Below are 16,465 nucleotides of genomic sequence, written 5' to 3' on the forward strand. Positions count from 1 at the left end.
CCCAAATGACATCTCTTGAAATATTATCACCATTTACGGTGCATGCACCTGATTTGCATACTATTGAAACCACATTTGATGTTATAACTGATTTTGTTAGCCATTTACACAAGGGTTAAGTGACCAAGCTAAAGAGAACCAAAATTTCAAAAACCAATTTGATACTTATAGTGTGTATACCAATAGAAAAATTGATGACCTGTCATCACAATTTAATACAAGATTAAGTGACATGTGAAAAGATTTTGACACAAAATTAGAAAACCAATCTGTTGAAATTAACACAAAATTACAAAATAATTCAGGTTCTGCATTTATATTTCTCAGAATTAGTTTTACCTGATCATATGCAAGTTGTAATGGAAAAATGGAAAATTAACCTCAAAGCGGATCAATGCAAAATTGTAGTTGACATGTTAACTAAATACTCTGGAGTTTTTGAAATGTCCAAAAATAATCTAGGTAGGACAGATATAATCCAACATAAAATAAATACATGGAATGCTCATCCTATAAAACAAAATTCACGACGTGTACCTTTGACTCAAAGAAAGGAAGTTGATGAAGAAATACAACGGATGCTTGACGGGGGTATTATATCTCATTCCAAGTCCCCATGGAGCTCTCCTATTGTAGTTGTTCGTAAGAAAGACCAGTCAATTCGCCTTTGCATAGATTTTCGCTTAGTCAACGATATGTCTATCAAGGATAATTTTCCGTTACCAAGGATAGAGGACTGCCTTGATGCGCTAAGGGAAAATCAATGGTTTGGTACTCTTGATTTGGCCAGTGGGCATGGACCCTCACGACGGTGCTAAAACACCTTTTGTTACTAGTAAGGGCATTTTTTAACTCAATCGCATGCCTTTTGGTTTGTGTAATGCAGGTGCCACTTTTTCCAGATTTATGCAGTATATCTTATCTGGGTTGCAATTGGAAATTTGTGTTTTATACCTAGATGACATCACTGTGTTTTCGAAGTCATTTGAGGAGCACATTACCAGGCTCCAAAAAGTTTTCGATAGCATTCAAAATTGAAAATTGCCCCTAAAAGTGTTTCATTTTTCAAAAGATAGTTTCATTTCTGGGACATGTTGTGAATTCAGATGGTATTTCACCAGATCCAATTAAAATAGTAGCTGTACGGTCATGGCCTATACCAACCAATGTTAAGGATGTAAGAAGTTTTCTTTGAACCTGTTCCTATTATAGAAAATTTATTAAAGATTTTTCAAAAATAGCTAGACCCTAACATTGACTTACAGAAAAGAATGTGAAAAGAATGTGATTTTTAAATGGAATGCTGAATGTGAAACAGCATTCAATATTTTGAAAGAGGTCCTTATAACTAGATTTTAAGTACAGATCTCTATAAGAACCAGGTAGTGTGCCATATACATGTGATACATGGGGTTTTTCAGATTTTATCTATAAATGGCCTAGTAGAAGCAATATATGAAAAATGCTCAAAAAATAATTTTGAGTGGGAAATTATGAGTGGTTGCCATGGTAACGGACACACAATTTTTTGGTTGTTAAGCGTTGTAAAATCTTTCAAAAATCAACTAAATCTCCAAATTTTAGAGCCTGATTATGAATAGAATAATGCATTTTTCATTAATTTTCATATGTAACATTGATAGAACTTGGTTTAAGCTTCATTTTAGTGAAAATTACATGTCAACCAAATTTGTATTTTTTTTGTAAAATTTTGTGAAAAAATGCATTTTTTCAACTTTTCTGAAAATGGGATTTTTGCTGAATTACCCCATTTTCTCTGGTGTTTTTCAGAAAAGTGCAAATATGTACAGAATAGTTAGCACTGTAGTTATGAAGTTTGGATACTACTTTACCAAATTTAATAGAAAAATGTGAGGGATTTTTTTTAGTTTTATCACCATAGCAACCGAATTTTTCCTTGGAAACGGAGTTTTCAATTGCAGAATATTGCAGTTTAAGAGCTTAAATGTCCTGAATTTTTCATAATTGATAAGAAAAATACATAAAAGCTAACGCAAACTTTAAACTACAATCGTTAAGTGTTGTTGACTTCAATAGTTACCACGAACAGACATATTATCCATAGCAACATCCACTAAAAAACTGCATAAATAGAAATTTATGTGAAAAAAATAGATAAATAAAGGGTTCAAATTGGAAAATGACTTCATTCTTTGCTTCACTCACAGTCTTGTCTGGGATTTTTTCTTCAGATTGTTCAATAAATGTTATATGTCATAAAACATTAGGGTTGAGGGGGGGGGGGGCTTGGAAAAAGGGGGGAGGGGGGTAAGTTGATTTTTTCAAATGTTGCATACAAGTAGATACTTGAAAAGATAATTGCGTTTCGTCGTCCGAAAAAACATTGGTTTTCGCACTTTAACTTTATTGTAAGTTAATAGAAATCTATGAAATTTAAACACACGGTTATTTACCTCATAAAGAAGGTTGGGATTGAGAGTTTTGGTGAATCAGGGTCTGATGAAATTGGAATCAATGGACGAGAGTTCATGATGGCTGTTGTTTCCGCCATAAAGGTGCACAGAACCTCATGTGTTAGTTTGTTGTGTCTTGCATCATAAAGAATAGAGTCAATTATGCGGCGAGCAATGCCTATGAGTCGTTCCCACGAGCCTCCCATATGTGACGAATATGGGGTGTTGAACTTCCAAATAGTACCTTTTTCGTTAAGAAAGGTTTTCAAAGTTTTATCTTCCACACAAATTGCAGGAATTCCAAGTTCATTCGCTGCTCCAACGAAATTTGTCCCTCGGTCGGAAAAGAATTCCTTAACTTTGCCTCTTAATGACATGAATCGTCGTAGCGCATTGATAAACGATGAGGTGCTCATCTCTTCAATAACCTCAATATGTACAGCTCTAGATGACATACATGAAAATAGTACAGCCCATCGTTTTGAGTTGACGCTTCCTCCACGAGTTCGTCTAGTTACAATGTCCCAAGGACCGAAACAATCCACTCCAACATAAGTAAAAGGTGGACATGATTTCAGTCGTTCCTCCGGTAAATCAGACATTTTCTGAGTCATAAGATTGCCACGAAATCTACGGCACAGTACACATTCGGATATTACAGTGTTCACTAGTCGCTTCAGACCAATTATCCAAAATCCTGCACTTCTGATACTGCCTTCCGTTAAATGACGTCCTTGATGTCGTATTTGTTCGTGATAATGTAAGACAATAAGTTTGGCGAAGTGATGACTACCAGGAATAAGTATCGAATGTTTCTCAGCAAGTGTCAAATCTGAATGCTTGAGTCTACCTCCTACTCTAACAACTCCGTGCTCATCAATAAACGGGTCTAGTTTCAACATTGAGCGTTCTTTTGAAATTGGTTTGTGTTCATTTAAATTGTAAATTTCCTTTTCAAAAATCTCATTCTGAATTTGACGAATTATAAAAGATTCGGTTTCCTTTTGAAATTTTGGACTATCTTTGTCTTCGGACACTTTTTGACTAGAACTTTTTGATTTCCAAGTACGTACAAAATGTCTCAAAAACGAAACTGCCCTAATGAGAGCTTTCAAACTTGAAAAATTCGTAAAACGGTGACAACCGATCTCTGGATTTCGAATTACTGTTTTCTTAGATAAAACTAAAGGACGAACTTCCTTGTCCTCAGTTGGTGTTACTAACGGATAAGAATTGTCTTCAATCACATCATGTGATAATAAACATGTTGGACCTGTTATCCAACGATTAACAAGAATCATATCTGGTGAGCTTGAAAATCTAGTTCCGGCATCAGCTGGATTCTGATCAGTTGATATGTAGGACCACTGAGACGGATTTGATGTTTTGTGAATTTTTTCAACACGGTTTGTAACGTAAGTGAAAAATCGTCTTTTGGTATTGCTAATATATCCTAGGACAACTTGACTGTCTGTGTAGTAATGACAAGTCTCCGGTAACAGATTCATGTTGTCGCATATGACTTCACCTAATTCGGCGCCTAGAACAGCAGCACAAAGTTCCAATCTAGGAATTGTGTGACCTTTCAGAGGTGCTAGTTTTGTTTTTCCCATCAGAAAACCTAAAGATGCATTTCCAGTTTCATTAACTGATTTCAAATAGGCTACTGAAGAAATTGCTTGTTCGGAAGCATCACAAAATATATGAGTCTCAAGATGGTTCGCTGTTGACACTGATTCAGGAGTAATCATTCGTGGAATTTCAAAATTGCCAAGAGATCTCAAAGACTCAAGCCAAAGGTTCCATCTATCAGCATGTTCAGAACTTAACGGTTCATCCCAGTCAGTTCCAGATGGAACTACTTCACGGAGAATAATTTTACCACTAATCACAATAGGTGATACGAAACCAAGAGGGTCAAACAAACTGTTTATTGAAGATAGGAGTCCTCTTCGTGTTATAGGTTTGACATCATTATTTACATGAAACACAAAATTATCGGAATGAAGATCCCATGTTATACCTAGACTTTGTTGCGTAGGTAATATATCTGAACACAAGTCCAAATGTTTCAAGTCTTTACCTAAGTCATCACTGGGGAAAGCTTTCATGACGTCAATATCATTCGACACAATCTTGTGAAATCTTATATGTCCATTTGTTTTCAGATCGTTCTGAGTTCTCTTTACAAGATCGATTGCTTGTTCTTTGTTGGTAAATGAAGTGAGACCGTCGTCCACATAAAAATCATTACATACGAATGCACGCACGTCTTCATCTGAGGTTGCAACAGCTTGTCGAAGGCCGTAAGAAGCCACAGCAGGTGAAGGTGTGTTACCAAACACGTGAGATGTCATACGATATTCGATGAGAGGTTTAGAAAAGTCATTATCTTGGTACCAAAAGAATCTAAGGTAGTCTCTGTGATGATTTGACACTCTGAACTGGTAGAACATTTGCTCAATGTCTCCAGTTATAGCAATAGCATTTTTACGAAATCGCATAAGAATTCCAACGAGGTTATTTGTAAGATCTGGTCCTGACATTAAGAGATTATTTAACGATACATCTCCGTACACTGCAGACGAGTCAAATACTCCCCTTATTTGGTCTGGTTTTTTATGATGATAAACTCCGAAAAGCGGAAGGTACCAACATTCTCCTGAAATAACTTTAGGTGCAATTTCTGCTGCACCGCTGTTCAACACTTTCTCCATAAATGTCATGAAATGATCACGTTTCGTTTGATTCTTACGCAAACTAGTGTCAAGTATATGTGCTCGTTTCCAGGCTTGTGAGCGGTTGTTTGGAATAGGTGGCTTTGGTTGTTTAAACGGTAATGGCGCTGACCAATGGCCAGTGTCATCCTTTCTAAAATCGGTCTCCATCAAACTTAGAAACTGTCTATCTTCAACAGAAAGTCCTACTTTGTTGTCATTTGTCGTCCTGATGAAAATGTCATCTTTGAGATCACTTATCTCTATATTATTCTCGCAAAGAGGGAACGTGGTGCATCTTCCATCGTTGAGAACATGAGTTTTACGTACACTGATTTTGTTTGGAGCATGTACTTTGCCCAAGCACACTTCTCCTATTACCACCCATCCTAGTGCTAATCTTTGAGCGAAAGGTTCACCTTTATCTCCAGTAATTTGTTCTTGCACATGATGAATCTCAGGTATATCTCGACCAATCAAAAGTTCAACCTTGATGCTCGGATCAAGAGGAGGTAAGTATGACGAAATACGATTAAGGTGCGAGTAGGCAGATGCAACTTCTGGAGTTGCAATCTCCGGTAATTCACTGGGAATTGAATCGCATTCAATTACGTCTTGTAATTCGAATGTGGATTTTCCATCAATTGATTGAACGCATATACTGTCAGCAACTCGACACTTCATGGTCGAATTACCATTACACGAAGACATGTTGAATTGTGCGTGTTGTCCTTGAATTCCAAGGTCATCAAAGAGTTCTGGAGTAATCAAAGTGCGATTACTTTGATCGTCTATGGCAGCATAGACTTTCTTCGACTTCTCCGGGGCGTTTGGTAAGTATACATCTACTAGAACGGTCTTTCCACAGGAACGACCAACCCGGATGTCACCACAAAGAGTGGTACATTTGACAGTTACATTGTCCTCACTATGCTCCCCGCCATCAGCTGTGAGAGGCTTTTCATTATCGGCTTGTGTGCGATTTTGAGTATATCGGTCTATATGCATTGCTGTGGCATGGCGTTTGTTTCCACATACGGCACATTTAACATTCACTGTACAGTTAGAGGCGAAATGTTCATTTGTTTCACAGCATTTAAAACAAATTCTCTTTTCACGTAGAAACTTCTGACGATCTTGTATTGGATATTTCCTGAATCCCCGACAGTCGTTGAGGGTTTGTCCTGCCTTGTGTAGTGGGCATCTAACTGAACTTTCGGAAGATACGTCTAGTCTCCTGGATATCACTGACGGACGTTGTTTAGGATTAGCAGTTGAAATGACACTATTGTACGAAAAGGCAGGATCATTTCGAATTTGACACATGTCTCGAATATAACTTACAAAAAGACTGAATGGTGGAAAAGCTATGCTATGAGATTTCTTGTAAGAAGACGCATGAGTAGTCCATTTCTCTTGTAGAAAGTGAGGTAACTTGACAAGAATCGGATTTATACCAGAGGAGGAATTGTAGTAGCTAAGCAGTGTTGTGTACTTTGGATTTAACATAGAAGATTCAATTTCAGTAAGTATGTCCAATAGATCATAAAGTTTTGCACAGTCTTTGTTTGTAATTGTTTGAAAAGCATTTAACTTTCGTTTCAGTGCACTTTCAACCATTTCAGGCCTACCGTATCTTTCTTGTAGACGATCATATATTCTTTGTAGACCTCTAGGTGGATCATGAGCATTAGCAGCACGGATGATTTTAGCAAATATGGAAGATTCTGTACCCAACCATTTGACCAATAAATCCATTTCTTCAAAAGGTGTAACGCCAAGCTCTCGTGTTACACTTTGGAATGATGCTCTCCATCATTCGTATGTCTCCGGTTTATCATCAAAGTTTGTGAATCTCGACAGCAGAAAGTCTTTTCTGTACATAAAACGAGTTATGTCTGTCATAGCATCATGCAGTAGAGAATTTGTAGAATTCACATTTGGTTGTACAGGATATTGTGATAAAGATGGTTGAATGTTTGGTTGACTAGATAGTGATGTGAAAACTGTATTTACAACACTCGGAAATTGAGGAACACTTGTCAAAACTGTATTAACAACACTCGGAATTTGAGGAACACTCACAGCTGCACTAAAGGCATGGGAAGCAGATGAAGCAATCACAGGAATGTCTGGTTGTTGATTTAACCATGATGCAACTGGTTCTGGAAAATGCACATTATGGACATATTTACTAATGTCATCCTTCTTTTCGCACACTTCAGAAATTATATCCTGTTCTTGATCACCTTGTTCAAGTATACGCACCTCAGTTTCAGCTGCTGCGACTTTACTCTCCTGTTTTACAATGTTTATGTCAGCTTCAATGGCTGCTTTTTGTTTCATAAGTTCGCCTTCCTTTCTAACAAATTCCAGTCTCACTTTTTCGGCTTCGGCCTTTGCCCGCTTACTACTTGCTTTTGAACTTCCACTTGAACTACTTACTTGTGATAATTGTTCAACTAAGTCAGCTTTCTTTTTCTTAATTTCAGAGTTCACTTTTCTGTATGTTGCAACACACGTCACAAAATATTCATTATAGTCATTTATCAACTGTTGTGATTCCTTTGTATCAGCTCTAGTTATAAAACTTTTGTATTCTTCGGACCGACGACAAAAGTTTTTATAGTGAATGTCAATATCTGTATTTAAATGTCTTAATGTTTCTAATGTGTTGCTAGAAGGAACAGTTATCATACGATCTTCAATTTTAGACCAAATCTTCTCACATTTTTCGCGAAGTTCGTTACTCTGTTCGTCAAACATGGTTTGTCCTTTGGGTGTAAACTTTCGATCACGCTTCTCACGCTTTTCAGACATAAGTTTACACTATCTTTTTACTATTCCGCTAAGGTACTCAGCAGATAGATAACCAGACAGTTAACTAAAACACCATTGCTCAAATTAAAGTTTATTCCTAATTCTGGCATGAATGTATAAAGACAACTGTGTATGCAGGTAAAAAGCTGCAACAAGAATGAAAATACCATATAATATTTGGAAAGGCTATTATATTGAACCAAACATACAACAATAAAAGTGTAATTTTCTTGCTTAAAATTGACATAGTTGAGCAAGTTTAGTAGATACAAAAACAGCATTTAATAACTTCAATATCAAATTAAATAAATGAATGTGCTTTGAAATATTCAAACTTGACAAATGCATAAGCATAAACACTAGAAATAAAGCTCAGACGGGGTTCCTTACTCAAAATATCATAGGAAAAATGAATGTAAATACTTTGCTCTAGAACTTCATAATTAACTTATTTGCATCAAAAATAAATATGCACATACAAAATATAAACCTTAGTAATAAATATTTAACTTACATAGTGGTTTGCAATAAACGGATGATAAAGCTACGGCTTGATAAAGTTTAACATTGGTCCAATGTCATTGTGGTTCACAATTCAAAACAGGAAACAGGATATCAAGTAAAAGTAAAAGTGAAAGTGAAAGCGAAAGTGAAAGTAACTTTAAAGTGAAAGTGAAAGTACAATCACATCAAGGTTAAATGAAAGTAAACAATTAAAGTTCTCAAAAATGAAAGTTATGAATTATTGATAATAAAAATATAATATACAAACAGAACACAAATGTAAGAAAATTCTTAATTTCTTATGGCAGATGAGATGTTATTCTACCAGCATACATCACAAAATTGATCCGTAACATAATATTAACAAACCATTAATAGAATCATTTGGTCAAAACATTTCTAAACTGAAATTGAAGTGTGATGGACGGGTGGATATAGACGGATAGGCAAATTGAACACATTTTACGTTAGTGGTGATTTTTAAAATAATAATAGGCAATGGGTGATAGCGTATATCGGAAGTCCAGTATAATGGAATCCTCTTAATATATACATGTAGCTATTAACATATCATCAATAACTGCTTTGTTGAATTACTATCCCGCAATTGAAATTCAGGATCTCTGAGATAGACAAATAGAATACATCTGCTAAGTTGGAATTGTGTTAATCATGGTAGAATAATTATGCTATTAACGGCAAAAGTACCAAATCAGAATTATCAAGCAATATAATTGTATCAATAAGGAATCATTCCTTACTATGGGTCGTTCTACATATATCTCACCAGTTCTAGATTCCGATACCAGAATATCTTGTTGTTATGTGTGTTTTAGGGAGGGAGGTTCAGCTGAAGCACACTTCTTATCCTTCTGAAATCCCCCTACTCTCCTTTAAGATAGTAACCCGGTAAATAGAGGTATCATTTTTTTAGGATGAATCTGCAAAAAAAATGTTTTGCTACTCTCAACGTTTTTGTTTTAACCTTTACATGAATTACGACCTTATTTTCTGTATCTGTCTCTGTAACCTTTACAAAAGACTGTATTAATCCCGAGATTTGGAATGAAACCATTAAGCTGAGAATGTCTGCATAAATACAAGATTAATAACAGTAATAATTTGAATACAAATTCCATACATTCAATTTACTGCAACACTAGAAACAGCGCAGTACATACCAATTTTATTTTTAGCTCACCTGGCCGAACTGGCCAAGTGAGCTTTTCTCATCATTTTGTGTCCGGCGTCCGGCGTCGTCCGGCGTTAGCTTTTACAAAAATCTTCTCCTCTGAAACTACTGGGCCAAATCAAACCAAACTTGGCCACAATCATCATTGGGGTATTTAGTTCAAAAACTGTGTGGCGTGACCAGGTCAACCAACCAAGATGGCCGCCACGGCTAAAAATAGAACATAGAGGTAAAATGCAGTTTTTGGCTTATAACTCAAAAACCAAAGCATTTTGAGGAAATCTGACTATAAATAAAAATGTCAATCAGCTCAAGATCTATCTACCCTAAAATTTTCAGATGAATCAGTCAATCGGTTGTTGGGTTGCTGCCCCTGAGGAAATTTTGCTGTTTTTGGTTATCTTGAATATTATTATAGATAAAGATAAACTGTAAAAAGCAATAATGTTCAACAAAGTAAGATCTACAAATAAGTCAACATAACAAAAATTGTCAGTTGACCCGTTTAGGAGTTATTGCCCTTTATAGTCGATTTTTAACCATTTTTCGTAAATTAAAGTAATCTTTTACAAAAATCTTCTCCTCTGAAACTACTGGGCCAAATTAATCCAAACTTGGCCACAATCATCTTTGTGGTATATAGTTTAAAAAATGTGTGGCGTGACCTGGTCAACCTACTAAGATGGCCGCCACGGCTAAAAATATAACATAGGGGTAAAATGCAGTTTTTGGCTTATAACTCAAAAACCAAAGCATTTTGAGGAAATCTGACAATGGATAAAAATGTTGATCAAGTCAAAGTTCATTATAGATATAATTGTAAGAAGCAAAATCGTTCAGTAAAGTAAGAACTTCAAACACATCACAATCACCAAAATACAATTTTGTCATGAATCCATTTGTGTCCTTTGTTTAATATGCACATAGACCAAGGTGAGCGACACAGGCTCTTTAGAGCCTCTAGTTCTTTGTAATTATCAATGTTTTCTAGTCCCAACAAGTTGTAAACATTCATAAATACAAGACTTCAGTGTCCCATGTGGAATAAAAAAAGTAAATTTCCAATGTCCCACTCTTTTGGTGCACACATTTGATCGATTCAAGGTACAAGGGCAAACACTAAAATAAACACGTTCGTGCCGCAATTTTTTATTATTTTTGGGGGCGCAAGGGGGGGGGGAGGAGTTGTAGTAGGTTTAACCCATGTTCGTCAGTACATTAGTTGTCACAAAGTTGGTTTCTTTTTTATAGTTTTGGTTTGCCTCAATCAAATCTTATGAAACATGTATACACAGATATCAAGTTTGAATTTTATTGGTTTCACTGTTAACTGTATAATTTGCCTTATATGACCTGGTTAACTTAAGAAATTTCTAAAAGTTACCATTTGATCTTAGGAGAACCTTTCTGGAGCCTTCTTTTCGTCAGACATACACTAGTATATTTTTCAACTTTCATGTAGATTTTTTTTTATCTTTTCGGAATAATGTCATGTAACCGTCTCATTAACAATTATACCACATCTTCTTTTTTAAATTAACAGAAAAAATAAAAAAAATCTACATGAAAGTCGAAAAATATAGTACTGTATGTATGACGAAAAGAGGGCTCCAGAAAGGTTCTCCTAAGATCAAATGGTAACTTTTAGAAATATCTTAAGTTAACTGGCCCATATAGGTTACATGCTATTATTCCGACAGCCCATTGGTCCGACAGTCCATTAGTCCAACAGCCCATTAGTCCGACAGCCCTTTGGTCGGACAACCCATTAGTCCGAAAACCTATTGGTCCAACAGCCCAATACTCCGACAATCCATAAGTCCAACACTTATTAAGTCAAGCATAAGGTAACAGGATAAAACAAAAATGTTTGTCTGTATTATTACGTTTAGATATAAAAACATGTTTTTAAAGAAATAGTTCTGTATATATAACATCAGGCTTAGGTAGTTCGAATACTTTCTATATACTCAATTCGAAATTTGTATATAGAATAAAACAGAACAGAAATTTCAAATTTCCAAATTAAAGGGTCTATAAAGAGCATATAAACAACCAGTGACGGTGCAAACTACTTTTTTTTAACTTGGCTGTCATGTGAAAAGTGTTCGGTAAACAGGAAGTGGTTTAGTGATGAATCTGAAAACGTATCACACTATATAGCCGACTTCAATAAACCTTTCAGGAATCCTTGTAATGTAGTTCAAAAAATTCAACGAAAATATTCATGGGACGGAGGGGTGAACTGGACGTTTGGAAGGACGGACAGACAGACAGAGGCAAAACAGTATACCCCACTTTTTTTTGAAGCGGCGGTATAATGATTGGAACAACATAAAGACTTTATAACAATAATAATATGATACAATTATCTTTACAGCACCATAAGCCTCAGTCACAATCGGAGCAAAAACAAAATAGAAAAAAAAAAAAACTATATTTCTCAAATAACAGTCAGTATCAATACATCTACTACATAGGAACTATTTTTTAACAGTACAATCGTCAGTATCCCCCATAAAAGTCAATTTTTCTTGTGTTAACATCGAGATGTGCTAGAAATGTGCTGAAAGAGTTCCTCCCTCAAATTGTTATGAAGTGAGCATTCGATTGAAAAATGACACTCATCCTTAACTCTATCAGCTGTACATTTAGATTTTTCAATTTTTAATGTAATGGGCGAGCACTGATTCTTAACTAACATATGCACTACCTTTCTTAAAATCTACGGAAGCGTATTACTGCCACATATTTTTTTTAATTTTACTTCATATGTTTGAGTTACAACGCAAACCTTTGTTTTATCTTATTTCTTATTTAAGATTCAAAGGAAACAGTTGTTATTTGTAGAAGAGGCTGTATATATTAAAATGTATCACTATTGTAGTCATTGTAAAGTAAAATCCTTACATAATTAGATCATATCATTGACTTCAATAATGAGCAGATTAATATAAGAAAATGTGGAATGAATGCCAAGAAGAAAATTCTTTATCTAAGCCCCACAGAAACGATATCCTTGTTACTACTAGTATATATACATTACAAAGAAAATTGAGTAAATTGCGGTTATACGGGGAAAAAAAATTTAACCCTGCCAATATAGCTATAACCGAATATAAATATACTACCAAAGTAAGCTCTCGTTTGTATAAAGTAGGTTGGCAAGAAATCTATATAGAATGAAGATGTTTTATTAATAAAATTATGTTCTCTCTATTTAAATTGCTATCCAATTTTCTTAAAAAATACTTCATTATATCGAAATGAAAATTCAATGACTTTCTATCAAAGAATCTTGATCATATTCTGAGATTTAAAAAAAAATGTTTCCCTATTAAAAATTCATTTTAAAGCAGAAAGATAAATTTGTCCATTTGACTTGGAGTTTCACAATTGTATGACATAATTTTGGATCTTTCAATTGAAATATCAGTGGATATCGATAGGGGATTAATAAAGGAATCAAAAGATTTAAAAAATATACAGATCAATGTGCTTGATTTCGAGATATTAGCCATTGAAATTTTGGCGGGAAAATAGTCTCTCTTGACTTTTCTTAGCAAATCATTGACAAGTTTACATTCTCAAAACTATCAAAAAATAATTTGAATTTTATAAAACTTTAACAGATTGCTTATCATTATACATGTAAAAGATTTATAAAATGATAAAAGGGGGTCAATACCATTTTATTAAGGCATTCAAATGAATAAAACCTGAGGTTTCCGAAAATCTGACAAAAAATCAAAAACATGGCAAGAGAACTGCAATGTACCTTAACTAACCTCTGAAGCTAAATCGAAGCTATAAATTATGGATCTTATATATATAAAATTTCTGAAAAAAAATGATTCTATTTATAATTAGGCTCTCGGACCAAACATAATCTTTTCAATAATCTACATGTATGATATATTTAAAAAATAAACCTACCACTCCCCCCCCTTTTTCTAACCTTCCAACCATAATATTACATTATATATTACATTTGTTGAACCTTATGAAATAAACAGAATAGACTGTGAGGTGAAGCAAAGCAGTCATATTCCAATTTGAAAATAAACACCCTATATTTATGTATTTTTTTACATAAGTTTCTATTTATGCAATTTCAGAGTGGATGTTGCTAAGGATAATATGTGTTTCCATGGTAAAAATTGAACTCAACAACACTTGACGATTGCAATTTAAAGTTTGCGCTAGCTTTTATGTATTTTTCTAATCGGCTATGGAAAATTCAGGACATTTAAGCTCTTAAACTGCAATGTTCTGCAAAAAAAAATCCGTTTCCAAGGAAAAAATCGGTTGCTATGGTGATAAAACTAAAAAAATCCCACACATTTTTCTATTAAATTTGGTAAAGTAGTATCCAAACTTCATAACTACAGTGCTAACTATTCTGTACACATTTGCACTTTTCTGAAAAACACCAGAGAAAATGGGGTAATTCAACAAAAATCCCATTTTCAGAAAAGTTGAAAAAATGCATTTTTTTCACAAAATGTTACAAAAAAATTACAAATTTGATTGACATACAATCTTCATCAAAATGAAGCTTAAACCATGTTCTATCAATGTTACATATGAAAATTAAAGAAAAATGCACGATTTGATTCATAATCAGGCTCTGAATTGTGGTGATTTAGCTTATTTTTGAAAGATTTTACCATGCTTAACAACCACAACATAGAGTGTCCGTTACCATGGCAACCACTTATATTTTCCCACTCAAAATTATTTTTTGAGCATTTTTCATTTATTGCTTCTACTAGACCAATTATAGAAAAAATCTGAAACTTTCATGTATCACACTCTGCCTGGTTCTTACAAAGAGCTGTACTTAACTTATCCTTGTATTGATAAGGAATTTATTTTAGACACTGATGCCAGTGGCACAGGGGTGGGGGCAGTTTTATCACAAATTAATGATGAGGACAAAGAGTGTGTTATTGCATATATTAGTCGTACTTTATCTAAAACTGAACGACAATATTGTGTAACTAGAAGGGAATTATTGGCTATTGTTTTAGCGGTAAAACATTTTCACCATTATTTATACGGAGTCAAATTTACTGTAGGAACTGACCATAGAGCCTTCAACTGGCTCAAAAATTTTAAGAACCTTGAAGGTCAACTAGCTCGCTGGTTAAAAATTTTAGGAACCTATACGTTTATTATAAAACACTGTGCTAGTTTAAAACATGGAAATGCTGATGGTCTTTCTAGGAGACCATGTGTTAATTGTAAACACTGTGATACCAGAGATGTTACTGAAGTTAGTTATCAAATAGAGAATCCAACCATAATGGCCATTTATATGTTGGATGAGAAAGAAATCGAAGAAACACCTATTGTTACTAATTGGTTTAACAATAAGACCCCTGATGAATTCAAACAAGCCCAATTAGATAAACCTATTATTAGTAAAATTTTTACTTGGAAAAAGTCATCAGAAAAACCAAAGTGGCCGGAAATTTCCCATCTTAGTGAACACCATAAAACCTATTGGAGTCAAAGATAAAGACTTACTGTTGTTGAGGGAATCTTATTTAGAAAGTCGGAAAATACCACAACCAATGATATAAATTTACAGTATGTTTTACCATGTGCAGACCGAAACCATGTGCTTGTGTTGTTGCATAATGATCAGTTAGGGGGGCATTTAGGATTTAAACGAACTATAGGCAGAATTAGGCATAGGTTTTATTAGGCTGGGTATACCAGTTGTGTAGAAAGGTGGTGTAAGCGTTGCACTGAATGTCAGAAAAGGAACCAACCTTCCCATCATACCAGGGGACAAATGAAATCGTTGGAAAACCTATGAAGTGTGTATCGCGTGATATTTTAGGTCCAGTGACCAAAATCCAAAAGGGTAATAAATATGTCATTGTCCTGACGGATTAATTTACCAAATATGCTGAAGCATATGGGGTACCAGCTATAGAACCCCAAACTGTAGCAGATAAGCTTCTAGAAGAATTTATATGCTGTTATGCCCCCTACAAATACACACTGATCAGGGCTCTCAGTTTATTTCTGATGCAAATGTATAAAAAAAAAATATTGACAAGACCAGGAATAGTCCATTTCACCCCAAAATTAGGATTGGTGGATAGATTGAATCGTACAATTGAGGATATGATTAGTAAATTTTTGCCTAAACACCAAAAGGACTGGAATCAATATTTATTGTACCTTATGATGGCCTATAGAAAACTCAAATGATACCCCTTTCTGACAATAGAAAATTATAAATTTAACTCTTAATATGATGCTGTTAATGTAAGAGGAGAAAGCCAGACAAACCATGACCTTTTATGCAACTTGCACAACTATCTGTTATGTTCAGAATATTTGAAAAAAAAATGAATATCCTGTGGCCATGCACCTCTTCATTATGTGTATAAACATTCTACAAAATATTAAAGTTGTACCTCCAAAATTGTAGGAGGAGAAAGCCAGACAAACAATGTTTAACTATCTCAACTGAGGACATACAGACTAGCAGGGGTAAATAAACTCATCATAGATGAGTGTGCATATAAGGGCTATTCCAGAAAAAAATGTATGGGGGGGTTGGAAGGCACATTGTATTAATAATACATGGGTGATGGGTATCAGAGCAACTTTTCACACTATAATGCTCTATAATTCTCAATTACAATTGTCTGGGTGGCAGGTGCTGACAAAAACTGCCTTCCAACACCCCAATACATTTTTTTCTGGAATAGCCCTAAAGCATATTGGACTAAATTTAGTAAATACGTCAGACTCGCATTTCGTCTACAAAAGAC

At 34.7% G+C, this 16,465-nt stretch overlaps 1 protein-coding gene across 1 annotated transcript; it reads right to left on the reverse strand.

The window, feature by feature from the left end:
* Nucleotides 1-2,431: 2,431 nt before the first annotated feature.
* LOC134709935 (uncharacterized) lies at nt 2,432-6,910 on the reverse strand. Its single transcript, XM_063570058.1, has one exon. The coding sequence runs from the start codon at nt 6,908-6,910 to the stop codon at nt 2,432-2,434; it is 4,479 nt and encodes a 1,492-aa protein (XP_063426128.1).
* Between the last annotated feature and the right edge of the window lie 9,555 nt (nt 6,911-16,465).

This window comes from Mytilus trossulus, chromosome 3, assembly GCF_036588685.1.
Source record: "Mytilus trossulus isolate FHL-02 chromosome 3, PNRI_Mtr1.1.1.hap1, whole genome shotgun sequence".
Classification (NCBI taxonomy): Eukaryota; Metazoa; Mollusca; class Bivalvia; order Mytilida; family Mytilidae; genus Mytilus; species Mytilus trossulus.

Bases quoted from the DNA above. Each gene is read 5' to 3' on its own strand.
- LOC134709935 (XM_063570058.1), bottom strand. From the start codon at position 6,910: ATGGATTTATTGGTCAAATGGTTGGGTACAGAATCTTCCATATTTGCT.